The sequence below is a fragment of the Fusarium musae genome, chromosome 3 (genome assembly GCF_019915245.1).
Source record: "Fusarium musae strain F31 chromosome 3, whole genome shotgun sequence".
Lineage (NCBI taxonomy): Eukaryota > Fungi > Ascomycota > Sordariomycetes > Hypocreales > Nectriaceae > Fusarium > Fusarium musae.
In genome coordinates this window covers 2,870,909-2,896,675 of record NC_058389.1, presented here as the reverse complement: position 1 = coordinate 2,896,675, position 25,767 = coordinate 2,870,909, and the positions used below count along the sequence as shown (strand labels likewise).

Genomic DNA, 25,767 nt, shown 5'->3' with positions numbered 1-25,767 from the left:
CGTTCTCAGGGCGGTCGCACAAGTCCAAGCCCGTTGGAGTGTCACTGACTGGCTCTCCAGGATATGCCAGGCAGAATTCGGGGTCCAATAGCACAAGTGAGTCATCTTATTTCCAGGCAACATGGAATTACCCGGTCTCAACAGCTTGGGCGCCGTACACGTCCTTTTGGTGTGGTACAAGACAGTACATGAGGACATCGAGACCCTCAATTTCGGTCAACATGAGGCTGAAAGGAAATTTCCTCGTAGCTAGTGGCAAATAGCAAGTGGTCTGTGTTGGTAAACATCCTTCGGATGTGATAAATTCTTTGTTATTACTCCGTAGTCAAGAGCCGTTTGTCTCGGCTCCAGCATTGATAGTGGAGTCTAGACCCTGAAATTCGAGGTCCAGCAGTCGGAAATCTCCATGCTGTCGTCGGACCGGGAAAAAGTAAACGCGCACAGACAGACTAGGTAGGTAGTAGGTAGATCGCTCGGAGCGGTAAAAGTGGGACTTCGGCGATGAAGTCAGTTCATCTTGTCGGAGTTGATCTCAGACCTCGTGAATCAAATCAAACTCTTCCTTTTGGTCAATTCTCGGCTCTCCACAGTTCAAGTTGGACCAGACCATACCCGGCGTGTATCAATCGTGCTATCAGTCAGGCATTACTCGCGATTGCCTCTCCACAGCCGCCGAACTCGTTTTGTCTGTTCACCAACAAACGGTACAGCCTTTCGCGTCCGAAGTGGCTCACGGAGCTTCCGATATCCTACACTGATTTCGTCAGTCCTGCCGACCGACAATTGACCCACGATGCCGGCGTTTCAGAGCAAAAAGTTCCGGTCCGCGGCCGACATGAACAGCATCGGCATGCGGTACCGCACCCTCATGAATAAGCATCCCTTCCTCATGTTCGGCCTGCCCTTCATAGCCGTCATCGTTGCTGGTTCCTTCGTCCTCACTCCAGCCACTGCTGTCCGCTACGAACGGTACGACCGCAAGGTCCGCCAGATGACCAAGGACGAGGAACTCAATGTGCGCCGGTCTGCAAGGAAGGTGGACATGAAGGAAGAGTACTATGTACGTCTCAGTCTTGGAACCGGAGGAAGAATGTTGTTTGAGATGTGTGATTTACTAATTCTTGGAAACAGAGACTTGCTGGCAAGGACCTTGACGATTGGGAACAGAAGCGGGTGAAGAGACTTCCGGGTGAGAATGATGGCGTGTTGTAAATGAGGATGTACATGCTCCCTTGCTTTGCGTGTGTGGGAAGCCATCACGAACTTGACAAAATCATCGATGCCATCAAGATCGATCTCCTGTGAAGGTTGCAAGAGACCACGATCACGACCGCGTCGACGTCATTACATCTTGCCGTCCTTAATGTCGCGGTTGTTTCTGAAACACCGGGAAGCAAGGGTCGCCAAGAAGAATAATGTACCATATGTAAATGGCATCAAAGGCGTTTTAGCGTTTGGGAGTGAGATTGTGTTGTCTATCTCTAGTTCTGTATCGCGTTGAGTGAAATCCGCGCGGCTCCCGAATCGTTTCGCCCAGAGGGCCCGGGAATTAGTCGGTTTGAGGCTGCAGGGACGAGCCGTAACGTCACTGTTTGACCCAGTCGAATGGTCCAAGGGATATCAGAGACAAAGTTGTGAGATGGGGATCGAGACTGAAGTGAGGACATCTAACGTCAGACTGACAAAGGATCGATGAGTCTATGGAAGTTCGATCTTGATTCTAGGTTATTGGAGGGTGAGATGTTTCACGGGCTTGAAACGGGTGGACAATGCGAGAAGAGGATGCCTCAAAATTGACAACATCGAACAAGAGACCCGAAACTGCTACAAGGCTTGCAGCTATGAGACTTGCAGATGTAAGTCAGTTTGTGAGGTGCATATATCACGCACTGCAAGCACTAGTAGGTGCAATCTGTACCCTACCGCAACATGCATTTGGACAGACAAGCAATCGATACAAGGCGGTACCAAGGCAAAGAACATCTTCATTTGGCGGTCTGCCATCAGTGAATGGCTTCAAATCATCCCTTGCATCTGGTCACGTTGACACAATGCCCCTGCATCTCACGATTTCCAAGTCTAAGCTGAATCCGTTAAACAAGGCTCAGCCTAGCCATCGTCGGTATCGCAGTACGTACTTACCTGGCCATGTACTTGTATTTCTGATTACTATCATCATATCATGGGTGTCAAACCGTCCCGTCCTAATCGCACTGCATGATCCCCTCAATTGACAGTTCATCTCATCGTCGATCGAGGGGACGCGACGCTCGAGCCTCGTCTCTCACAGCCTAGCAGCCTAATGAGTGGCTGAGGTATCATCACATTGGCTGACGAGGCCAAGATATCACAGCACAAGGCCAAGGCTAAGGTTAGCTAAAGCTGCTAAGAGACACGCCAGAGAGGCAGCTATCGAGCGGGAATACGCGTAGTCGATGAATAAGGCTTCAAATGGTGCTGCCTTAGCTCACGATTGTAGAGGTAGCGCAGCTGCGCAGGGGCCAGAGCGCCACGCCGGTCCCCGCGTTGGACTGATCGTCCTGAGTGTCAATTGGAAGATCAGGCTTTATCGATTGAGCTCAAATTCAACCGAGACATTTCTTCATTAGTTGGTGATCGTCAGGAGATTGTCACGAACACATGAGTTGTAATCGTGATAAGATGGTGTCGAGAAAGGAGAAATGTGGCCGCACATCGGGTCGATGATGATGATATCGATGATTAATGGGGAAGGACCGAAATCAAGATAGAGGTAGTTAGCCGTTCAAACACTGGGGGGTAATAGAGGAGGGGCTGTGGCCAATGACAAGCTGAGATTTGCATGAATGTCATTGAAGGTATCTCCTCGTCGCTGAATGGCGGTCGGAGGCGATGGTGATCGTGACTATCATCAACGTCAAGAGATGGTGGTGAACTCATTGCAAAGACGCAGGCTACCTAAGGCAAGGTACAGTTTGTACCTGCAGGTACACGAACACGTTTCAGCACCTGTAAGTCATTCCAAGTGTGTGTGGTCGTATTGCATTCATACGATTGTTTCCGCCATCCGAGCAACCGAACAGGGCGCAGTACAGTAACAAGAATACGATAACGTTTTGCTCAGCAGACACACCAGTTCGTGTAGGGTAGCAATCGGCCTAGAGACATGATGGTGTTTCGACAAACTCGCATGTGAGTGGACAGAGAAATCTTGGAAAGTTTGCCTTGCCCCCTGTCTGTAGGTCATATGTCTGGCCATGCCAAGCCAATTCGGCAATTAGCACCTTTTTCTCATGTCAGAATTGTTCGGAGTTGCGAAATGCAACGTTGGTTCCCCGATACGGGAATCCAATAAGCATGCGAGCAGAGCAGAGCAGAGCAGAGCAGAGCAAACAAACTGAAAGACGGGAACTAAAGAAAGTTGCTGGTGTCGTAATTAATTTGTGTTCTAGATCCAGACTCAGACACGCAAGGATGACCGTGGTGTTGGTAATTGCAATTAACTTGCATGAGAGAAGAGACCTATAGCAGGCTATGATTGGGAATGGAGATCCATGTAACCTCACAGTTAGCTGCCGAGTCAGAAGAACGCTGCCAAAACAAGGCAAAGGGTCAATATGAAAAGTTTATTATGAGTGGATGCATCAATTAATCCTGCATGCATATTCACCGATACCCTGATTTCCCCTGTCACTTTGGATCTTTGATCCAGGCAAGTTTTTCTTCTTTTGAATGCAGACTCTGGGATTCTACAGCAACGATGTGATATCTCGATGCCCGATCCTGAAAATTGATAAAGAAGAAATATTTGGCAGGAAAAAAAGAAAACATATTCCTGATGCTACGGTAATCTTCAGCTCAGCTGCGTTCGGAGACAGCGATAATAAATGAGCCTTCGTGGGCTCAACGCCCAGACGGGCCAATGGCACGGGCTTGCGGGCACTAACTGTCACGACGCCACGCCCAAAGAGCTGGAAAAACAGTCCGGCTTCACCAAGTCCGGACTAAAAGGTTTTTTGCGAGAAGCAAAATACAGCACTTTTCAACATTCAGCTAGGGAGAATTAGCGATCTGCATCGCAGGGAGGGAGATTACCTGACTTTTGCAACATCGTGATTACATTCGGACTGGGGCTCGGTCATGTTTACTATTCACGATACCAATTCAGTCTCATCGTGTCCGTGATTGTTCGGCCTCGGAGCCGGAGGTCAGCATTACCGAGCCCTTTTTCATCTCGTTTATCAAATGCCAAGACAAAAAGCGAGAAGCGACTCATGATATCTCCATGGAATCGCAACCTTCTCTCCACTGATATCGTCATCGTATTCTTATGCTTTACACGAATTTACATACTTGTGCGGCCTCGAAATATCAAACCCGGTCGTATCTCCACGACGAGACCCTGGATCGTCAGGACTAGGATGTAGCGTAGGTACATGATGAGTCCTCCACCGTGAAATGGATGTGAATAAGTGGAATGAGGGGTTCAGCAGATTCACCGCCTGTGTTCAATTAACCAGTGACAGACCGTTGGCCGTTTTCGGATTCACGTTTGTGAAGCGGTACCCATTATTTTCTTAATTAATTGCAAATGGGGGGAAAAATGAAACATCCTCCACCGCCAACTCTATAATCGCGCTTGTGACCGGAAAGAGGCTGAATCGCTGTCACTGTGAATTGCTTCGAATGCTTGCGAAAGACAAAGACAGAGCTAAACTGCCTGGGGAAGAATGAAGATGAGGGGCACATGAGAGGGCACGGGATAGGTAGTCTCATGCACGATGCAGGTGAGAAATCGCATCACAAAGTTAGGTCGGCCATTTCATGTGTGTGATACGCATATAGTCTACTGTATGTATGTACGCCGCGCAGTAGCGTACTCATACATTGGGGTTAGAGCATCTCGATAGATCTCAGCTCGACTGGCAATAGCGAGAAGAGTGAAATGATGGTTGCTGGGTGTAGATTCAGCTTGTAGGGTTTAGTAGCAAGGGCGGATGCAAGCGCAGATTGAATATCGATTCTGCTAGAGATTAGCCTACACGATCGCGAACAAAGCACTTTTTTGTCTGACAATCTATCCCTATGGTACCTGCATCAACGTCGAGAAGTTGCTTTATCGTCGGCGTACCTGATCGCTGACACCCACACAGCGTCTTGGCACCGCTGTGAACCCCTCCACCGAACAAGCGGCGCCGCCTCTCGTCCGGTCTTGGGACGCAAGGGAGGTTGTCACATTGTGCGGAGCGAGCGGTGAAGACATTCATTCATTCATCTGCTGTTGGTGGTTAGTGAGCTCCATTTGACTCCAGTCCCAGTCTCCATCTCCGTCTCCATCTCCGTCTCCATCCACGATGGATGAATAGCTGAAAAATATGCTGCAATAGAGTTTCGGCTGGCGCGCGAAACTGCAGCTGAGAGTGGTTGTTGACTGCTCGGAGCTACTTCTTAATTCTATGGCAACGATGAACGCAACGGGTAAGTAAACGGTCGGAGTGGCCGCTCTACGCATGTCGTGGGTTTGAAATGGATGATCTGTTACTGGAGTCGTGAAAAGATGCGCAACAAGTGACGTTTAGTTATCGCCCTTTGGTGCCACGACAACTTGCTGTGCAATGCATTACAGCAACAGATCTGCGCTGGCGTGCACACGAAACCGCCAACCAACAAATTTTATGCTCAGTGACAGCATGATCTGCTATCAGCTTATACCTGAAAGAGCTTGTATCGACTTCATTCGTATACCAATTGTACTCTACCTGTATCTCATGATGGGTTTGATCCCCAGGCCCAGGAATTGAATTGGCTTACACTCAGACTCACGCTCACGCTCAAGACATTTTGCTTTTGTTCCATTTCTACATGGTGTTCGCCCTGCATCTCATGCTTCTGTCTGAACATGGACCAGGCATTTCAATTGGGAGCGAGAAATTCTGGACCGCAATCTTCAAGCACGGGCCCTTTCGGAGTATTTGCTTTTTTCCCTTTTCCAATCGCTATCATCAATCAATATTGATCAGACACGTTGTGACTACCTAGACAACCTCCGCAGTTACATGGGTTGGAGGCAGCCTAACGAGAATTGGCGGTGACCTTGTCGAAAAGGGCTGAAGTCAAGGGAGAGTAAAAGAAGCAAATGGTGATAGACGTGAAAGTTTCGGTTCCAGCTCGGGAGCTACCAGTTGGCGCTGGGCCTGATGACCTGTCTTGGAAAAAAGAGGCTTTTGAGGCGTGGTCTAACGAGAGGTAAGGTACGGAGTACCAGGCACAGCATATCTAAGTCAGGTACAGTAAGGGCCCAGACCCAGAATGTGACTGTTTTTTTTTGGTGGATGGAGACTGAGATAGACGGAGACAAGAAAAAAAAAGAAAAGAAAAAGCGGTATCCACTTTGATGGCGATGAGTCCGATGAGAAGAATGAGGCGTGTTTACGAAGATCAATTCCAGGATTCTAGTATAGTTGGCGATAGATGTTTCGTCGAAATGTTCGGACGAAACATGCCACAGAATTTGTTCTGACCTGTTCCTCAATGGTCGAGAAAGTAACCTCAAACCAGGTACTTCCAGTACTCGCAGGTACATACTCGGTTCTTGAGAGACAGGGGACGTTGATCAGCGGGACACCCCTGTCGTGTGTAGAGAGCATGGGAATCTTTGAGAAAAAGTGCGTCAAAGACGAGATCAGAGTGGAGATCTGGCCAAGACCAGGGCCAGGGGACAAGATCAGGTCTCCAGGTACGTGCAAGTACCAACCTTAGACTCTGGGCGAGCAGGGATCCCACGCCCACTTCGGCTGTCACGGTTCGGTGGATGACGTTCACGGCCCCGTAAGCTCCAGCTGCACTCTAACTCTCGCTCACTCACGCTCACAGTCACTCCACGATAAAATACGATGGGTTCATTATTTATAGACTTGCGCACTCCCACCCCCGGTTATCGGGTCCTGACCTCAACAACCAAGTTCGGCCCTGGTAGCCTTGAATTCTCATGAGTATTACATCGACATTATAACATCGTCCGTAATACTTCCACTTTATATTAATTCAACCTACCACCCACCACTCCAGGACGTATACGACTTACGACTCCGGTTTACTAATACGTCGACCCGACCATCACCAATTGGTTTACACGACCAATTCACTTACACCACACAACCATAACCACAGCAACATGCACGTACTACACGGCTTCGGCCAGCGACGAAAGTCGTCTCGCCGCCCTAGAGACCTCCATATCCGAAAGGTCTCCTTCTCAGGATCCTCTCTCTCCTCCGGCTGCTCTCTCTCATCATCCTCATCGTCAACCATCTCCGCAGTATCAACACCATCCCTCCAAACACCAACAGCTTCTCGACCCGAAATCGATCCTCTCGCCTCACATCCCGCCTTCCACGCACCACCAAGATTGTATGAGCGACCATTTATTCGCATGGATGATGCCGAGCCTGTGTTTTATGCTGCCGACAATGCAGTGATCGATGAGGAGGACTATGTTGAGCAAGATGTTGCTACTCAACAACCTACTGAGATGGCTCTGCCTCCTAACGTTAGCCCAATGGATGCTGCCGATGAGGAGGGTAACGAGCCAAGGGACTACTTCTTTGCAACACTATCAAAACGACCACCGATGCCTAAGTCTCGCTGGTCAGAATCTACTATCCAGAGCATCCAGACCTTTGAGGACGAGGAGGACGACTCCGAAGTCACTCAGTCTGAAGACTCTGAAGATGAGACCGATGATGCTTCAGTCCTTGAGATGCGTCGTCTATCACGTCACGCATCAGCACTGAAGCCTGTCTCTATCAACACAACTTACACTGCCCGACCTGGTCTGGCACCTAAGCGTCCTCCCATGCGCTCCCTTGACAGCGTCGACAACTTTATCCGGCGCGGAGGATGGAAGCGTCGTGGCATCGTCTTCCACAAGGATGACCTTGACAACCAGCGATGCGAGCAGGACCGCAACAGCTTCTAAACTACTATCATCTTACACCACTCACTCGACATACCCTCTCATCTTTGTTTATTTCATTCATGTCATGATATTTCGTCGATACCCCATTACAGCACATACCATCTGCTTCTTTTCTTTCTTTGAATGATATCTTACGGCTGTTTTAACATCCTTCAGTCCACTATCTGGGCTTGACTCTTTTCTTTCCATGTCTATACACATCAATGGGGGCCTGGAGTTTTTGTCTATACGAGCCTTGGGACTTTTGGGAAAGCGATAAAAGCGATCATTTTTTTTGGGGTTTATGGGATTAGGAAGTATGGGATTATGGGACTTACGGCTTGAATATTGTGTTGGACACACATCTCACACGGATCTTTCTACTACTACATATTACTCTACTATTACTCTCTCCCTGTCCTCGGGTGGCATTCTTCTTACTCTACCGAACAATCTACCATGGGAGCCTCTTCTTGAGGCTGAATAATACAATTTGCCGTCTCCATATCCTGCAGCCTTGATTATCGTGCATGTCTCACTTTGCACTGTGAAATTTTGATACCGAGCCTAAACAGCATCCACTTGACATCTTGGGTCCAGATTGTGGTCCGAGCATTGCACTTGCACGCTACATTTTCAGCCTCATGAATTTCCACAAATATTACAATTCCGACGTGAAATATTACCGGAGACGATGAGATTTGTTGGCGAGCGGCCTCACCGAAGCCCGGGCCATGGGAACTGGGGAAATTCACATCATCATCGTCAAGTTGTGCACTAATAGACTACTAAGCGAGACTTTTGGCCGTGCTAGTCTCAACGGTCCCTGATCCCTGGCATTCACAGCCGCGTTCTTTCTTCCTTTTTCTACGGAGTAACTGATGACAAAATCATGGCACTGGAAATGAGTCACTTCGTGTTGGGGTCTTGGCGGGATATAGACAGGGTTGACTACAGATAAATGGTCCCAGGGATTGCCTAATAAGCGAACGAGGCTGAGCTTCCAGAACGTATGTACAAGGTAATCGGTGAAGTCCCCCAGAGTCAAACCCATTCCATGTGCTATAATCGTAACGGTGCCGGGGCCGAGGGCAAGTGAAGAAGCCCTCGTGACGGCGGCCGCGGTCTCCAGGGTTCCATGACGATCATCAGGCCACGAAACTTAAAAGTCCAAAACAAGTGATCAGACACGAATGCCTAAACCTGGCCCTTTGCAATTTGCCTCTTTATGCCCTTGCTGATCAATTGCACAACTAGAGCAAACGGTAATTCGCAACGGCCAGGCACGACATCAGGGGGAGGCGAAAAAGAAGATGAAAATCGAGACTCAGGAATGGATGACTTCACCAAGATTGGCATGTGGCAAACCTGGTTAGCAAATGAGCGTTGAGAAGTGAGCTCTACGCCATGTTTCAGCTTGTTGATGTTTCACGTCCCCTAATTTTTCTGGCTACATGTAATAGCCCTTATGATGCGTGTCTACGCACAATGTCTCGATCATTACTCCATTGAAGGGCCAGAAGGTGTTCGGTTTCTCGCCATGTCTAGAACTTCGCGCTTAATGTAGACCCTGTGCCTTGCAAAAGACGTCAGTGGTCGCGGGTAGCTGTTTCAAAACACGGAAGCGCAGGGGGAGTGAACGTTTACGTTTGTTATGCAGCGCCGCGTATGGCGTACTGTATTTCGTCACCAAAACATGAATGTCATCCATCGCGATATGAATAGAGACATTGCGGAAATACTAAAGCTGCACCAGTGTATCCTGCCTAAAAGTACCCTTCGGTACTTGCCAACAGCACTCGCTACCTTGAGGTTATTCTGCTCCCTTGGCCATGCCATGTGGCCTTGATTATGTCCGGAACTTCCAAGGTGCGGGCGCGCCGCCAATGACCCAATTACAAGTCCATCATGGCCGTCGACTTCCTTGCTCTGGACTTTAACTTTGTCCTTGGAACTTCGGATTCGGATTCAAGGGCAGCCGAAGGTATATTCTTCGGCAGTGACTCTTCAAAGTCCCGAGCGTGAGGAAGCAGACGGGCAGTGGTGATCTTCCGTGTCTTCCGCGCCCGTTACAAAAGCTGCAAGGTTCACACGGATTAGTCAATTGAGCCGCAGCAGTCAGTTTGAAGATGATCCGACGGTAACTACCTGGCACCTGGGTAGGCATCCAGACAGCTATTGTGGGGGGACGTCAGCTACCTGCTGCGCCTGAACGTGGACTGTGCTCGAGAGAATCTCGATGACGATGATATCTCAGCTAGAGGCACCACATGCAGATACTTGTCATGCATCTTCTTGACGTGCGTTATCTCAAAACTTGACATAGGTCGAACCGGCCGTTTCAGAACATCGACTTCTTCCAAGAATCTCGGCAACTTTGCACAGATATCTCGGCAATCCTTCGCAGTTACAGGTTATCCACTAACATTGTCTGCCCTGCTTGTTACATCAACTAAGAGACTCGTCTATTACAAGTTCCCACCAACTCGGCATCCAATCGCATTAGAGAATTGCATGCTCCGGACTTTCGGCTCCTGCTATGTACTGTAGCTGAACGGGCCTACTCCGATCATTCTCTGCAGTGAGTGGGTGGGTGGAAGTAAGTATGGGTACGTACCACTACAGCCGAATTGATGCCAAGAGCTCGGATGAGCTCAACTTGACAGAGCCTTGTGTTAAGCTACTGATGTTGCGCGATGACTCCTGACCAACCACTTCAGAACTGTTAGTTCTTGATCTACCGGCTAGCTAAGCTACCGGCGAATTTATGCCCTCCCTTGCCTGGCCTATCATGTAAGAGGGGATAGATACAGTATCGCTTTCACATTATAAGCAAGGCCATCAGGATCTGCTCGATCGAGTCATCGCATGATTCAACGTCTTTCACACCATCATTAGTTGGCCGAGATTGTTTCGATGTCCTCTAGGATATCACACTACCTAGACTACTCAAGACTCCAAGTTAGGGGAGAGTGACTGTGATGTTGGTCTCTTGGTTTCCATCACTCACTTCAATCTCCTCGTAAGTTTCGTTTCTTTCCGGCTGTTTCTACAGCCGGATCTAAGCAATCCCTGCTCGCATCTTTATCGGCACATTCCATTTCTATTGGCTTCTACCCTTTCGCATCAGACACAGGGTGTCATGATAACGGAGAATTCTTGGCCCTGTGACCGATGTACTCAGCAAATGTACCATCAAGTATCTTTTCTGTTGACACGAATGTGGATTCATGGACAAGAACGGAATTTGGATGCGCTGTACCACAGAATAGAGCTGAAGTAACGCTTTGGCCTTCGTTCTCGACCACCATTTCCCATCACGATGGCGTTACGTTGAATAATGGAATACCTTTTCGGCAATACACTGAAGGTTCTGGAGTTGATTCTAACATCAATGTATCTAGTAAGTATCGAATTGTCCACCGGAGGTATTTCAATGTTATGGCAAGGCTCTGGGATCATATAAGAGCAAGGTTCAAACGTTCGGTACATCTAACTCCCTGTAAGACACTCGATTGCCATGCCTTTTTAGGATGCATACTGGCAACTGGTACTGGAGCAAATCCCATCGAGGGAGATCACTGCGATGGAGGCCCCTTTTCTCCTCTCATCTCGTCTGGTATAAACCTTGTGAGTAAATCGTTGCCAACCTTTGTGTATGTGGTGATACTGCCCCTTAACGGTCTTCTACTATATATGATGGCTTCAGGAAGGGATTTGAAACAATAAAATACAAGACAGAAGAGAATTTGATTGAGTTCACCATTTTTCTCGACACTAGAAGTCATGTTGATATCGTGACCTTCGTGAGCGGTATTGTCTCCTGCTGATGTTAAGGACAGCTTCTTATGCATCGAGATATCCGACGTTTACTGCTCCAGCTGTCCCATACGATTACTACTTAATTTGCTATAGAAACGTTAGCGAAGACCTCACTCTCAAAGAGTCGTTGGGACCCTCCCAATCTATTTTCGGGAACTGCCATTATAACATAGGTGCTTGAATCTTAGGGTAGTGATTGTAATCGACTTCTATCCAATTCATAACTAGCTATTGTCCATCATACGAGCCAAACTGTTCATTCTGATTTTGAAAACCCATGCATTTACACATCCCATTCTCATTACCATATACGCATTCAAATCAAACCGTGCATTGTAGCAAAAAAACTCACCACATCCTGCGTTGATAGTAAAGCCCATCTTCAGCCTGGGCTGACTTTTGAAGCTCTTGCTTGATCATCTTCCTCCTCTTTGCTTTGCTTACAGGCTTGTGGTTCTTGACTGGTGCCTCGACGTGTCCTTCAGGTGTTGACATCTTGTCCACGACTTTGGCCTGTAGCTGTTTTATAATCTCAATATTTCTCTCCAGAGCGGCATTGCCCTCAACATCGACATTGGGTTTCGTCTCCTTGATCTCAACTAATAGCCGCTGCCTTCGAACTTCAATGTCCGCTTCTGTGTCTATGTCGATAACCTGACCATCCTCCAGCTCCTTCGTCCGTACTTGAAACTTCTCGGGGAGATAGACTTTTGGCGACGGGCGTGTCTCCTGTCGTGGTTTGATCGCTGAGCGGAGTTGAGTGAGCGTTCTTTGCTGGATTATGTAGCCACTGATAAAGAGCGCAAAGGTACAAATAACCACTGCAGTAGAACGTTCTATTAGCATGACATGACTTGGAATGTGGATAGCGGTGGAGAGGTTGAGAATGTGTCTTACCGACGAAGCCCGATGCGATGACCTGCACTTGACCGGATGAAAGAAGCAATCTGGCCATTTTGACGGAATTGCTAAACTGCAGCAACGCCGGACTGTAAATGCTGAATTTTCACAATTTTGCGTACCTTTCAGGTAGTTGTGAGTTGGTTGTCGTCATCCTTGACCGCTGTGTAAGTGCAGTGTTGACATCGTTGACACAGCAACATCCTTATCAGCTTATCGGACCCAAGCTTCACTATTTCCAACACCAAGCTTTCATACAGTCCCCACCATATCCAACCTCGACAATCGACAACTTTCTAAACCACGACCACACAATGAGCAGAAACAAAGACACAGTTCACGCCGATGCGCGTCGCTTCCTCGATGAGCGTGGATCTAACGTATCGGTCGCGCCAAACGGCCTCAACCCTGCGACTATTATGGAAAAAGCCGTTAAGGATCGCATCGTCGACTCATACTTCTACAAAGAGCAATGCTTTGCGCTCAACGAAGCGGATATTGTAGATCGCGTCGTTGAGCATGTCAATTTCATTGGTGGAACGTACGGTGTCACACAAAAGCCCAGTCCATTCCTGTGCCTTGCCTTCAAGCTACTGGAGCTGTCGCCCAGCGATGCAGTGCTTATGGAATACCTGAAATATGGCGGTGAGGCTTTTAAATACCTGCGCGCGCTTGCGTGCTTCTACTTCCGACTCACAAGACAAGCGAAGGACGTGTACCAGATGCTGGAGCCGTTCCTCGAGGATAGGCGCAAACTTCGACGAAGAGGAAGGGCGGGCGTGGTGTTGACATTCATGGACGAATTTGTGGATGAGCTTTTGACAAAGGAGCGAGTGTGCGGTACAAGTCTTTGGAAGATGCCAAAGCGAGAAGTTTTGGAAGATTTGGAAATTCTCGAGCCAAGGGTCAGTCCCCTGGGCGACCTTGAGGATCTTCTTGAGGAAGAGGACGAAGCAGAGAAAGAAAATGGAACAAGAGAAGAATCTGGAGAGATCTCTGATAGAGATGATATGGAAGTTGATCGCGATGAGATGAGAAGTCACAGTCGAAGCCGCAGTCGAAGTCGAAATCGAAGTCAAAGTGACAGCCGAAGTCGATCACCTTGATCAGATGGACTGTCTCCGTACAGTAACCGAAAGAGCTGACCCGAAAAACACCATCATCCATCACCGAAAGCCAGGCCTAGTGGTTCTACTCTCCCGCCACTTTAAGAGATTATGTATAGTGCCGCTGCAGCGAGCGAATGACAAAGCTTCTGCCTGGTTCATCAATACGCCATGCGTAGCTCGATACGTGGACATTGCTTCATATATGACAGCATCTACAGGTGTTGAATGTCTGCAGCAACGACACAGGACGAAAGAGATCGTATCATATTAAACTGACAGGGTGACATTCGAAAGTCGAGAATGGCAGAGCTAGGGCTCTTGCATGCTTATGGACTCGTCACCTACTTGTTGTATAGGGCGCTTGGGTCAGTCAGACTGGACCGCGGCAAACGTACAGCTAGCCGGATACGCATCCATGATCCCCATTCAATGCAAAACAGAAAGTTTGATGGAGGAGCAAGCAGACCATGTAGTTGTACCCAAGATACTGCTGTCGTCAAATTGTTCTATTGTACAATAATATCATAAAAATCATCGCTTGTAATATATATCTACAATCATGCCACCAGGGATTTTAACTTTTCTGCCAGTTGAAGCACCCTCTGATCGTCCCAGTATTGTCCGATGACCTGCAATCCTGCTGGAAACTGACTTCCCTCCACCTTGGCTGGGACACTCACAGCTGGTAAACCTGCCAAACTTGCTGGAACCGTGAAAACGTCGTTCATGTAAACGTCTACACTGCTCTGCTGCTTGAGATCTTCAAGTCTTGGAGGAAATGTTGGAGCTGTAGGAGAGAGGATGAAGTCCACTTGAACAGGGCCAGTCTTGTCCTCCATTCCGGTGGCCTCAGCCATATCACTCAAGTCAAACTGCGCAGGCTCATAAAGGGGGTTGTCAAGTCGGAATACGCGATCAAAATCCTTCTGCACCATCCGCCGAACCTTTTGGGCTTGTATGAAGTAATTGTCTATTGCCTCAGAACTGAGGCTGTATGTGCCAAGGAGAATTCGTCGCTTGACCTCTTCACCGAAGCCCTCACCACGGGTATTAGAGTAGAGAGTCTCACCCACTGCATCACTACCTTCACCGCGCTTTCCGTAGCGAACACCGTCGTACTTGGCGAGATTCGATGATGCTTCCGCGGGAGCGAGGACATAGTAAGCACATAGGGCTTCTTTTGTGGAAGGTAGAGAGATTGGAACTAGAGTTGCGCCCTGAGCCTCGAGAGCAGAGGCAGCTGAGACCCAAGCGGCGCGGATAGAGGGGTCAAGTTCGTCAATGTTGTATTCAAGGGGAATGCCGATATTTAGTCTTGATAGCTCGGGAAGAGTGGATGATATTGTTGAAGAACATCGTTTTCGAGATGCGGCGGGCAGCGATGTTGGATCCGAAGAGTCTTGTTCGTTGTGCATGCCAGTCTCGAAGATGAGGTTATGTATCGGCTTGACATCCTTGGACAGGAAGCCGACTGTATCCAGAGAGTTTGCGTATGGAACTACGCCAAACCGAGAAATCATGCCATAACTAGGCTTGTAGCCAACTGTCCCAGTGTATGCCGCGGGCAGTCGAATTGAACCACCTGTATCTGTTCCTATGGCGATATCGGCATCTCCTAGTCGTACTGCAACGGCGCTTCCACCTGAGCTTCCGCCCGCTGACACTTCGTCATCCTTGGCTAGGGGATTCCTCACTGCGCCATTCACTGAGTTTGTTGAATGTGAACCCATACCGAATTCATCCATGTTGGTTTTCCCAACCACTGTTGCTCCGCGTTTGCGCAGTTGATGAACCACAGTAGCTTCAAAGGGTGAGGAGTGAGAATAAAGAATGGTTGAGGCGCATTGTGTGGGGAAGTCAGAGGTTACGATATTATCCTTGATAGCCAGAGTAAACGGCTTCACTTCCTTACACATGAAAGGAAGGAAATCAGCATTCGGGTCTGTGGAGGCAAGCTTGGCTGTATTTGTGAGTTGAGTTCGTTCAAGAAGATGAGTTACTCACTGCGACCGACAAAGTGGTTGTAGTTACTATGAGAACGCCATTGTATTACAGGTCGTGTATAAACTCTCGGGCAAGACTTGATGTGAGATGAAGCTGATTTATAGGCTAGTTGCCGCAAACGAGGCACGCTCATGGTGGACTTGGTATCAACATGAGAAATTGTTATGCCCAAAGGTGTTAGTTTGGGGTCATGTTCAAAAAAGCGGGATGAGCTGCAGCTTTCTGGCTTATCGATAAGGCACCTGCAACTCATCTTTCAAGGGTCCAATCCCATCCTCCGTACGTAATTTCTCCAAGCTCGAACAAACATCAACACCATAGCAAAATGGCAGCCAAACGAGATCTTGAGGATCTCGATGAGGGCGAAGTATTAGCCCCTCAACCAAAGCGGCCAAAGAAACAAGGTGGCAAAACGCGACAGCACCAAAACTCTGGCATCGACCCAACCTGGGGCCAGAAATATGTCTTCGCAGGAAACGGCCATACAACCACGATCCCGGAGGGAGAAGAGGACGATTTCGAAGATGATTCAGAAGCGATGGCATATTTAAACTCTGTCAGGTGTGTTCTCATCTTATGCGCGTTTGTTGACTTTGCTGAAGATCGCAAAACTATAGAGAACAGATGCTGATATGGTGAGTATTACAGACAAGAAGCGAACGGGATCCCCCATCTCCTCGTTGCACCAAAAGTTCAAATAGGACCCCAGCTACCCCCCGAGCTTCGAAACGACGACCAGGAACAAGACGAGCAACCTATCGATAGGAGTGTATACAATAATGGTGTTGGCGATTCTCGGGGCTGGTATGAAGACGGCGCATATATGGCAATGCCTGACAACGCGGCTGAAGATGACGATTACGAAGGTGGCGAATGCCCGGATGACTACGACGATGAATGCGACGAAGAAGCCGCCTTGAATGAAGCTTACTTTGCATCGGTTATGGACCAATACCTCCGCTTACGGTCGATTCTTCACGCCGATCTTCCCTCCAACGCCGTCTCCCGTGTCGTCAAAGCCCGACTAAAAACTGATGCACCTGCGGAAAATCAATCGGCGGCGATAGCTACGTGGTCACGACTCCTTCGCGAAACCGATCCCCACCCGCTTCAAGTCGCCCTTATGTCTAAAGACACTACACTACGCATTCTGCGCATTCTTCTTGGCGGTAAATTCCTTCGTCAAGGGTACACGCTTCCAGAACGCACAAGCCGTTGGATCTGGGCACTGCTTGCTAGAATGCCGGACAAGGGCGAGCTCAACCACACCGAGATTGGCTGGATTCGCGACCTTGGTCGCAGAGCAGTCCTTTTAGGTCGGAGCCTAGCAGAGATGGCGGCTCTAAGGGAGGAACTTGCAGAGGGTGGACTAGGGGCCCACGAAGCAGTTGATGGAAGCAGTAGTGATGAAGAAGTTCTGGCAGACCCAGAGGATATGGAGGTCGAAGGTGCTATCAGCTCTGGGCAGGATGAGGACGAGCCAACACCACCAGCTGAGTCCAGAGAAGAGGTCGAGAAGACACCCAAAGTCATGGAACCCACAACAAAATCTCCCCTAGAGCCTGATGCCGAAGAAGGTGAGATAGAAGACCAAGACGAAGATGTGGCTATGGAGATCGCGACCGACTCAGAAGCCGAAGAAGGTGAAGTTACTGCCCAGGAGCCCCAGGAAAACCTCGAGGCAGCAAGGGAACGACTACTCGCCCGGATTAGTAATGGAATGACATCAGAAGACGAGGAGGATCTTCAAAAGGAGAATGCCAAACAGCAACTACGAGCGAATTTACGTGCGACTCTCAACATGATCTTGACGATAGCTGGTGAGTTTTACGGACAACGAGATCTGCTAGAATTTCGAGAGCCATTCGTTGGTATGTAAGTTGGTGGACAAGCATATAATTGTAGGTCTTGTAACGACCGGTTTGTCTTATTTGCATACAGCATACAGCGAGTCCCGATGCACTTTTGCCTTCCAATAACATACAACCGCTCTAGAGCATTAACAAATCATAATCCTGAACGCCTGACCCAAAGCTTGTGACGCCGCGACATAGCTTCTAATGAACATGAAAACATACACAGCTCTGCTTGAGCCAATGGATAAAACTGTGACTTAGTTGGCCAGGTCCATTTCGGGATTGACAAGGAAATCAGCCTCATCAAAGTCAGATCCTGAGTTGCGGTTGTCCTGACCAAAGCTCCTTAAACCGGCACCCTTTCGTGAAACTGGGATAGCCATAACACGAGGGTTTCCATGGTTACCCATGTCAAAGCTCGAATCGAGCTCGTCGTCATCCTCGTCGAAAATTCGCTTTCGAGAACCGTCGTAGGACTCGCCCTCCGCGCTCTCTTGCGACATGGTGAGCTCGGGAATAGCATCGAGGTCTGGTACATCATCCTCGAATTCTGGCTGGGTGTCGAGGCCGCCAACCTTGTTGATTCCGCAGAAGGGGAGAAGCTCTCGGGAAGCCCCCTTGCCAGGTGCCTTCGCAGTAGCGGTAGAAACATTTACAGGTGCGTTGTCTGTCCAGAGCTTGAAAGCACTAGTGCCCTTTGTCTTGTAGCCTTCGGGAACAGACTTGCGAACTCGCATACCGACACTAAGTAGGTTGGCCTGGACGTTTGAAGGAAGAGTAGGCTGCATGGGCTTGTCGGCGTCGGCAATGGCAGACTCATCGGATGATCGGGCATTGAAGAAGGAAGTGATTTGGCGTTGAGATGGGTCGGCAGAGGCGCCAGCGAATTGACGCTTGATACGAGGAGTAGACATGATAGCAGATTTGGAGCAAGTCGGTATGAAGTTGTAGTGTTGATTGATTCAGCAAGTATCGTCAATAGATGTTACGTTGATGGAATGACGTTGCGGACAAGATCGCAGTAAGCAACGACTGACAAGAAAGTCAAGTACAGAAACAGAGTTCAGGGGTGGTAGAGTGGAGAGGTTGTCAACGGACAGAATTGAAAAGAGGTAAGGTCTTGTAAGAAGGCAGATGACGTCGCAATCGAGGGGAGAAAACAAGGGTTCAAAAGGAGAACAGAGCGAAGAGGGGGCTTCTGCGTGAAACAAGTCGGAGGCCAATATTGGCTTGTTGCTGGGGTGAGGAAAAGAACAGGGCCAGAGAAAGTGAAGCGTCCCCCCCCCCAGACGACGACGATCCCAAAGCGGCCTTGACAGCCCAACCATTTAACAGTAATTTCTCACTGTGGGACCCAGGCTCCCGCGTTTTGACGCGATCTTGTCGTGCCGCTTTCGCATAAATTGATAATTGGAGATTTTAGATGGCTATTGACCCGCTGAGTCATCCGACAGTGCACTTTGATATGATTGCAAGGTGGTGGGTGGCAAACCGACACCTGAAGGCAGGCTGGCAAATTCTAGCAATTTCAGGATCGACAACGTCCAACTTGAATTGCTTTCACGTTCTTAAAGCTCCACTCCGAATTTGCCATCTATGGTTAACTCAAGGCCAGATGAAAGACTTACCGACTTGGGTATATCATCACACGATGTTGTCACATGAACAATACTGATACAATATCATCAATTGTGTCAATGTACTAGTATCTTTTCGCGCTGAAGACTCTCATAGTGTAGGTAAGGTTGGTTTTTAATTATGAAAGTGAGCTGGAAGTCTGAGGAAAGCAAAATCTATTCGACAGTAGATGTTCTAAAGTCTGGACATTCACAAGTCTTATTCCATCCAATCATCTTCGACTATGACTCGAACTACAATGCATTCAGCTTAAGGCGAAATACTTTCACACAGCATTTCGCGGGGTAATTGGTTCCCCAGGTTCTCATGAGAATTAGTTAACATCAAATTACATAGTTGAGTTGCCTTAGGCATTCCTGGGTGGCAGAGCGGATGAGCCTCTCCGGATCGAGTCATCCGGGTGAGTCGACGACCAGGCAAACTGATAGGATGAGGGGCCTAGGCTGCTGTCGATGACGCCGTATAGAGCCAATCATCATCAAGTAGATTCAACTCAAGAGCGATAGCTCTGCCTAGGAGCTTGGTCGGCAAAGATTATGAAGAGATAGGCAAGTCATAGCATCATAGCAATCATTAACAGCAGTGTGCTCTACGACAGGCACGATAGCATCACAACTCATTCGCATCGACTAGAAACATTCACGTCAACAAGAAGGTGATGTGGAAACCATTGTGAATTTCGCAAAAGCACAGTGACCATCCTCCGCTACCCACTGCACCCGGGTATGAAGCGATCATCAACCAGCGGTTCCACGTCCTCGTGTCCAGCTGGCCTAGCCAGGCCAGTCCGGACACTCGTGAAGGCTTTCTCCAGCTTTCCACCCATGCAGTGCTTTTTTTCCCTTCCTGCCTCGAGAAGACTCTTTAGTACAAGGCGCGCAACGGAAAAACAAAAAGAAGAATGATGTGCCATGCAAGATATCCGGAGACCCCAAACGCCCCTATTCTGGGTGCCCCATCTTCTATCTGCAAAGAGGTTTTTGGTAAATGTTCGCAACGTCGGTTTGTTCTATCCGTCCATGTCGAGGTTGTGTTTTTGCAGATCCGAGATGACCACCATGAGTTGAACCGTAAGAGTCATGAGTACCCAAGGAGATAAAACCGCCGCGAAGCAGTTTACTTCCGTCGGAAAGAGCAGCCCTCGGTCAATCTAGCCTTACCACCGGTAGGCTGGCAGAGGACAGTGGTGCATCCCTGGCAGATGACGACGGTCTGGGCGTGAGAGAAGACGGTGGTGATGGTGAAGCATCCGGGGCACTTGACGTCCATGAAGAAGGATCGAGGGGCGGGCACGAGGGTCTAGTACTGTTAGAGTTTTTGTCGTCATGAAAATTTGTCGATGCATCGTACCTTGAGCTTGTGCTTCTTGGCCTCGGCGGCCGGGGAAGGGTTCAGAAGATCAACGGCGAGAACCTGAAAAGGCGGAGAGTCAGCTAACTTGTTCCATCATCTTGTGTATATCCTTTGCGTGTCCAATCCATCATCCATGGGGCCATCGATGTCGTGTTCCATCAAATTGATACTTTTGCCACGGGCAGCAAGATCTTTTCGAGGTCGAGGCTTCCCACGTCCTTCACACACGTGGTCGTCGTCCATCCATCTCCCATCGTAGGTCCATCGTAAAATGCGTCAGAAAAAGGCAGTCGCTTACCATCTTGTCTGATTTTCTCGAAAAAGTCTTGTCGGTTTCTTGCGAGAATGGGAAAGCTTGACGAAATCCGGGATCAGATTTGAGGCTCGCAAGGTGGGTGGGAAGGAGGTAAGCGAGGAAAAGTTCGGTGGCTCTGAGGGGGACGACTGCTTCTTGCCTCTGGGCGGATTCCGCTACCTAATTGGGTAAGCGCGATAGGGTTGTAACTTCCTCACACGTGACGACCAAGAAATGGGCGGTAAAATTGTGGCCTTGTAGGGTAGCTCGGTGTAACATGGCGCCGGATGGAGTTTGTGCAGCTGAGATGTGCTTGGTGGGGTTTATGCGAGTTATGCATCGAGAGCTTTGCTTGGTAGGTACCTAGCTGCCTGTATCTGTACGTAAGCCAGTAAGTCATTAGGAGGAGCCTGGAGTTGAGTCGCGTCGGTCGATTGTAGGCTACCACTTTTAGACAATACAAATTGTACTGAGGAGGCTTTTTGAAGAATTAATTATATTCTTCAGTCTCTCAAAATGTCTAATCCATTAGAGCAACGCATCAATGTCCCTATTGACGACCCAAATGCAGACACAGAATGGTAATTCTCTACAACCCCTCCGTACTCCGAGCTAGCTCAAACCCCGCCATAGGAATGATATTCTTCGAAAACATGGAGTCATTCCTGAGAAGCCACCCAGCCCGACTCCTATGATTGAGGAGGCTATTCTGGAAGGGCGAAGATTGGCACATGAGAATCGCTTGGAAGGCAAAGACCTCGACGAGTTGGACGAACTTGAAGACGACGAAGATGAAGCCTTCTTGGAGCAATATCGCCAGAAGCGCATGGCCGAGTTGAACAGCCTACAAAAGAAGGCTTTACATGGAAGCGTATATCCTCTATCGAAACCCGAGTATCAACGCGAAGTCACCGACGCATCACAAAATGGACCGGTTTTTGTCAACTTGACCTCTTCAATGGGTAACAATGTTGAGTCGCGAGTCTTGACTGAGCTATGGAGACAGGCTGCGAGGGAGTACGGCGAGATCAAGTTCTGTGAAATCCGAGCGAGCCAAGCCATTGAGAATTATCCGGATCGAAACTGCCCAACCATTTTGGTATACAACAAGGGGGATATTGTTAAGCAAATTGTGACACTGGCAACGATTGGAGGCGTCCGAACAACCATGCAACAGATCGACAACCTCTTGGTCGCAGTCGGTGCTGTACCGGATTCTGACATGCGTATTGTCAAGAGGAGGCAAGCTGCCGAGGATGCTGAGGAGGAGAGATTGGCTGGCAAATCTATCAAGACGGGAACGGCTGGAAGGTCACGGAACGTTGACAGTGAGGACGATGACTGGGACTAGACGTGCTATGCCAGAAATTCGTGGCCTTAGTTGAAGTGACCATTGGATTGGCCAGCGTCAGACTTGGTGCAAATCTCAATGTCCCAACGCAAGGCCGCAACGGATGTTGCTCTAGTCCTCGTCAGATGTGACAGAATGCCTGTGCGGCGGCACTGACTCATGACAGCTCTTCGAAAAAGATCGGGGTTTCACTCTCCAGTATTTCCAGAGCCCCAAAAACCACTTGCTCAACCAGGCCCAAGACGGGAAAGCGAACTGCATACTCCAGTGAGGGACAGTTTCGTACATTATCCGACCTGGCTATATGGCAAGTTCAAGACGGGACGTTGATCAATAGTTGGGAACCGAGATGCCTTATAGATGCATGCACATAGCAAATACGCATGACAAAATACATGTCATTCCCAAGCCTTCTATCACCACGTGCTGTGGGCAGTGCGATCGCCTGATAGCTGAGGCTACCAGCATATGATCTTCCTGTAAACAAAACCTCCAGAAACTGTTGTAGTTTTAATAGGGATGCTTCCAGGGGAGGTTTGAGTACTCATTGTACTAGTAGGGTCTTACGGCATATGCTTGTGATATCGAGAATCTGCTGTAATACTGAGCCACATCCCCGACAGGCAAGATGCACAAGGTGACCCTTGTAGGCCAAGAGATAACAAAGATCACAGATCGCTTGTCTTGCTAATCCGGGTTGCCGGGATCACTAGGCTGCGTCCCATGTATGCACTTGAAAGAGACAGGGGACAGTTTGTGATCTGATCAAGGGATAAAAATGACCGAGTCCACGAGTGACACAATCTAGCTTTACCGATTCTCCTGTAAGTATCAGCGAAGTTAGCACGCGTGAAAGTAGGCCTGTATATTTATGAAAAGACAATGCAAGGTATCATTAAAACCCCTCTTCAATATGTTTCTCCTTCCAACGCCAGTTATCCAAATATGCTTGCTAGCTTTCCTCATTTGTCACTGCGACAAAATTTCCACTCGGCAGCCCCCAGCTGCTCTTATCAATGTCTCCCGGACGGCATCGCCATGAGCATCCTCGATTAACAAACGGTATCGTCCTCTCGCCTTCTGCCATACTCAACGGCGTCATCCGTACAAGAGCTTGGTTACCGTGGCTGGCCCTGTTACAAGCCCGAACTTCTCGCCATTCAACCCACTTGGTGGTGGAAATGACCATCGGTTTTCGACAGCGTGAACATGACAATCCACCAGCCTCTTTCTGCCTTTGTGCTCGCTCCAGAAGCTTCCTGAGATGGTTAAGCCCCTCAGGGATGTAGTACGGCATCTCTGAAAGATGAGTGCTGGAATAACAAGCCCTTAGAGCTGTCTCGAGAAGACTAGGCACACGGCTTGCACCCTCGAGACGTTGTGACTCGGTCATGGATGAGACTGAGGACGATGGGCAAAACTCAGGCTCTCCTTCATCAACGGGCAGAATGAGTTTTGTATGATCTGTTGGAAACTTGAAGTCTGAAAGAATCCTTCCTGTACTGTCTGAGAGCTGTAGAGGACTTCGACCTAGTGCACGGCTCACTAAACGTGGCGTCGGCGAGGCTCCCGCCTCAGCCTGGAAGAAGAGTGTGTTGCTGAGCTGAGCGTCGGTCGATTCCAGGCTCTCACTTGGTTGCCAGAATGGATTTGGATGGACAACAAGTTTGTCAAGTTTGCTATCTGGTGCAAAAAGCTCCAGCAACTCCATGGGCAAATGTCGTAAGCGGTTATGCGATACGTTGAGTTCCTTCAGATGATGAAGTTTTGCAACAGCGGGGGGAAGTTCGGTGAGCTTGTTATGGCGGAGGCTCAGGATTGTGAGATGCGTTAGATCGAAGATGGCACCAGGAACCCGGGTCAACCGGTTTTGGGCCATATAGATCTTAAGCTCGGGATCCTTCTGCTCGAAGGCAACATCCTTGGTCACGACAGGGATGCAGGTAAACTGCGACAAAGGGCTGATTGTATCATTCGAGACATCTTCCAGTCCCAATGACCAAAAATCAATTGTCTCTTCGCCCGCGTCAAGACAGGCACGGACTCTGTCACGCGCAACTTGTTCAGCTCTTGAGACGCGGCGTACGACGCGATCAAGTTGTGGAAGTCTGGGTTTTGGAACTTCGGGTACTGTTTCTAGTACATCGCTCTCATTACCATCACTGCCGAGGAAGACACCACTGTCTGCCTGTCGCGTCCACTGACGCCTCTGCTTGGGGACGTGAATCTCACTGAAGGTTGAATCGGAAGAGGTGGGATGCTGCTGAAACCACGAACCAATGTATCTCTTCTTTCGTCTTCCCTCTACATAGTTGTCCAATGCCGGGTCATCATCACTGGAGAATACAGCGGGATCACTTGAATTGTTAAAAGTTGAGGATGGCGCGTGCTTTGAAGCGGCATTGCGGACGCGTTTCCGAGGATTGTTACTGAAGGTCTGCGATTGCTCGTCCCACGACACAGCGGGGAGAACAGGTAGAGATAATTCTTCTGACGACATTGACGATAGATAAAGATGATATTCTTCAAACTGATGTTACTCGAGAACACATAAATAAATAAAAAAAGACTTGAAGTGGTGCAAGAACTAAGACCTGGCTTGTCCAACGCGACCCGACTTGACATTGGATGCAGAGTGACGATGGAAACCTAATGGAATACAGGGTTCAATTGCCCCACTGACGCACTGAATCTGCCATGAACCTTTCCGTTACTGGGTGTGCACGTGCCATTGCCAGCCACTCGGCCCCTAACGAGCCGGCGGTTTCAGGGTCCTCACGAAGATTCCATCAGTGAACACGGTGGATAGACCCATTGATAAGATGATCAGATAACGGCAATCTCATAAATGTGACCTCCCTTATGTTTCTTCTTCTCCTCAATTTCGTCTATCATTCATTGAAAGCCATTCTTTGGAATTAAGATATGATCCTGGTAGGGCCATGGCGGCAGGACTGTGCTATAACTTCTTTCTTGCGACCAAAAGGGATTGGAGACGAACCACCTCACAGCCAGCTTACTTAAATGACCACAATGAAACCTCCAACACAATTGAACTCTTTTGGGTTCTCATTAAGATCTCACAGTCAGAACGACCACAAATAAATATCTGCTCAAAAACCTCGTCAACAATGCTGAATGGATGGGCAAGACTACAAATCCATACTACTACTAACTCATATGTAATTGGATCAAATGTATGCTGGCTACCTTATTTACTCGATTTGCAAAGCGATTGCCTCATCAAATTGCCGTTCACTGACTCTCTTTGCTAATTGGTCGACCTCCAACAGGACGAATCATCAGAGGAACCATGACATCTGATGGACCACCCCAGCTTGAAAAGTTAGACGTATGGCTATCTACTTCCTCGAAGCCAAATCTCTCATAAAGCTTTCGTCCTTGTACTGAGGATTCTAAACATGCCGGAAGGCCCAGACGATCAGCTTCCGCAAGGCCCGAACTGAGCAACAGGGAGGCTGCTCCACGTCTGTGGTGCTTCG

General features: G+C 48.8%; 10 protein-coding genes across 10 annotated transcripts; 5 read left to right on the top strand and 5 right to left on the bottom strand.

Moving 5' to 3' along the window:
* Positions 1-793: 793 nt before the first annotated feature.
* Positions 794-1,212, top strand: COX16 (Cytochrome oxidase assembly; the record flags this gene model as incomplete). The annotated part of the gene is made up of 2 exons (XM_044822020.1): positions 794-1,060; positions 1,132-1,212. The coding sequence occupies 2 exons, from the start codon at positions 794-796 to the stop codon at positions 1,210-1,212; spliced, it is 348 nt and encodes a 115-aa protein (XP_044683353.1).
* Positions 1,213-7,153: 5,941 nt separating this feature from the next.
* On the top strand, positions 7,154-7,957 carry J7337_004324 (uncharacterized protein; the record flags this gene model as incomplete). The annotated part of the gene is made up of 2 exons (XM_044822019.1): positions 7,154-7,159; positions 7,226-7,957. The coding sequence occupies 2 exons, from the start codon at positions 7,154-7,156 to the stop codon at positions 7,955-7,957; spliced, it is 738 nt and encodes a 245-aa protein (XP_044683352.1).
* Positions 7,958-11,805: 3,848 nt separating this feature from the next.
* On the bottom strand, positions 11,806-12,713 carry J7337_004323 (uncharacterized protein; the record flags this gene model as incomplete). Its single annotated transcript, XM_044822018.1, has 3 exons — positions 11,806-11,845; positions 12,111-12,504; positions 12,656-12,713. 3 exons carry the CDS (start codon positions 12,711-12,713, stop codon positions 11,806-11,808), a joined length of 492 nt encoding a protein of 163 aa, XP_044683351.1.
* A 259-nt stretch (positions 12,714-12,972) lies between these two features.
* On the top strand, positions 12,973-13,764 carry J7337_004322 (uncharacterized protein; the record flags this gene model as incomplete). The annotated part of the gene is made up of 1 exon (XM_044822017.1): positions 12,973-13,764. The coding sequence occupies one exon, from the start codon at positions 12,973-12,975 to the stop codon at positions 13,762-13,764; it is 792 nt and encodes a 263-aa protein (XP_044683350.1).
* Positions 13,765-14,324: 560 nt separating this feature from the next.
* Positions 14,325-15,904, bottom strand: J7337_004321 (uncharacterized protein; the record flags this gene model as incomplete). Its single annotated transcript, XM_044822016.1, has 3 exons — positions 14,325-15,727; positions 15,772-15,797; positions 15,849-15,904. The coding sequence occupies 3 exons, from the start codon at positions 15,902-15,904 to the stop codon at positions 14,325-14,327; spliced, it is 1,485 nt and encodes a 494-aa protein (XP_044683349.1).
* A 192-nt stretch (positions 15,905-16,096) lies between these two features.
* J7337_004320 (uncharacterized protein) lies at positions 16,097-17,650 on the top strand (the record flags this gene model as incomplete). The annotated part of the gene is made up of 2 exons (XM_044822015.1): positions 16,097-16,332; positions 16,420-17,650. The coding sequence occupies 2 exons, from the start codon at positions 16,097-16,099 to the stop codon at positions 17,648-17,650; spliced, it is 1,467 nt and encodes a 488-aa protein (XP_044683348.1).
* A 234-nt stretch (positions 17,651-17,884) lies between these two features.
* Positions 17,885-18,541, bottom strand: J7337_004319 (uncharacterized protein; the record flags this gene model as incomplete). Its single annotated transcript, XM_044822014.1, has 1 exon — positions 17,885-18,541. One exon carries the CDS (start codon positions 18,539-18,541, stop codon positions 17,885-17,887), a length of 657 nt encoding a protein of 218 aa, XP_044683347.1.
* A 1,840-nt stretch (positions 18,542-20,381) lies between these two features.
* CRP6 (40S ribosomal protein S27) lies at positions 20,382-20,919 on the bottom strand (the record flags this gene model as incomplete). Its single annotated transcript, XM_044822013.1, has 3 exons — positions 20,382-20,564; positions 20,616-20,678; positions 20,917-20,919. The coding sequence occupies 3 exons, from the start codon at positions 20,917-20,919 to the stop codon at positions 20,382-20,384; spliced, it is 249 nt and encodes an 82-aa protein (XP_044683346.1).
* Positions 20,920-21,429: 510 nt separating this feature from the next.
* Positions 21,430-22,264, top strand: J7337_004317 (uncharacterized protein; the record flags this gene model as incomplete). Its single annotated transcript, XM_044822012.1, has 2 exons — positions 21,430-21,494; positions 21,547-22,264. 2 exons carry the CDS (start codon positions 21,430-21,432, stop codon positions 22,262-22,264), a joined length of 783 nt encoding a protein of 260 aa, XP_044683345.1.
* Positions 22,265-23,216: 952 nt separating this feature from the next.
* On the bottom strand, positions 23,217-24,764 carry J7337_004316 (uncharacterized protein; the record flags this gene model as incomplete). The annotated part of the gene is made up of 1 exon (XM_044822011.1): positions 23,217-24,764. The coding sequence occupies one exon, from the start codon at positions 24,762-24,764 to the stop codon at positions 23,217-23,219; it is 1,548 nt and encodes a 515-aa protein (XP_044683344.1).
* Between the last annotated feature and the right edge of the window lie 1,003 nt (positions 24,765-25,767).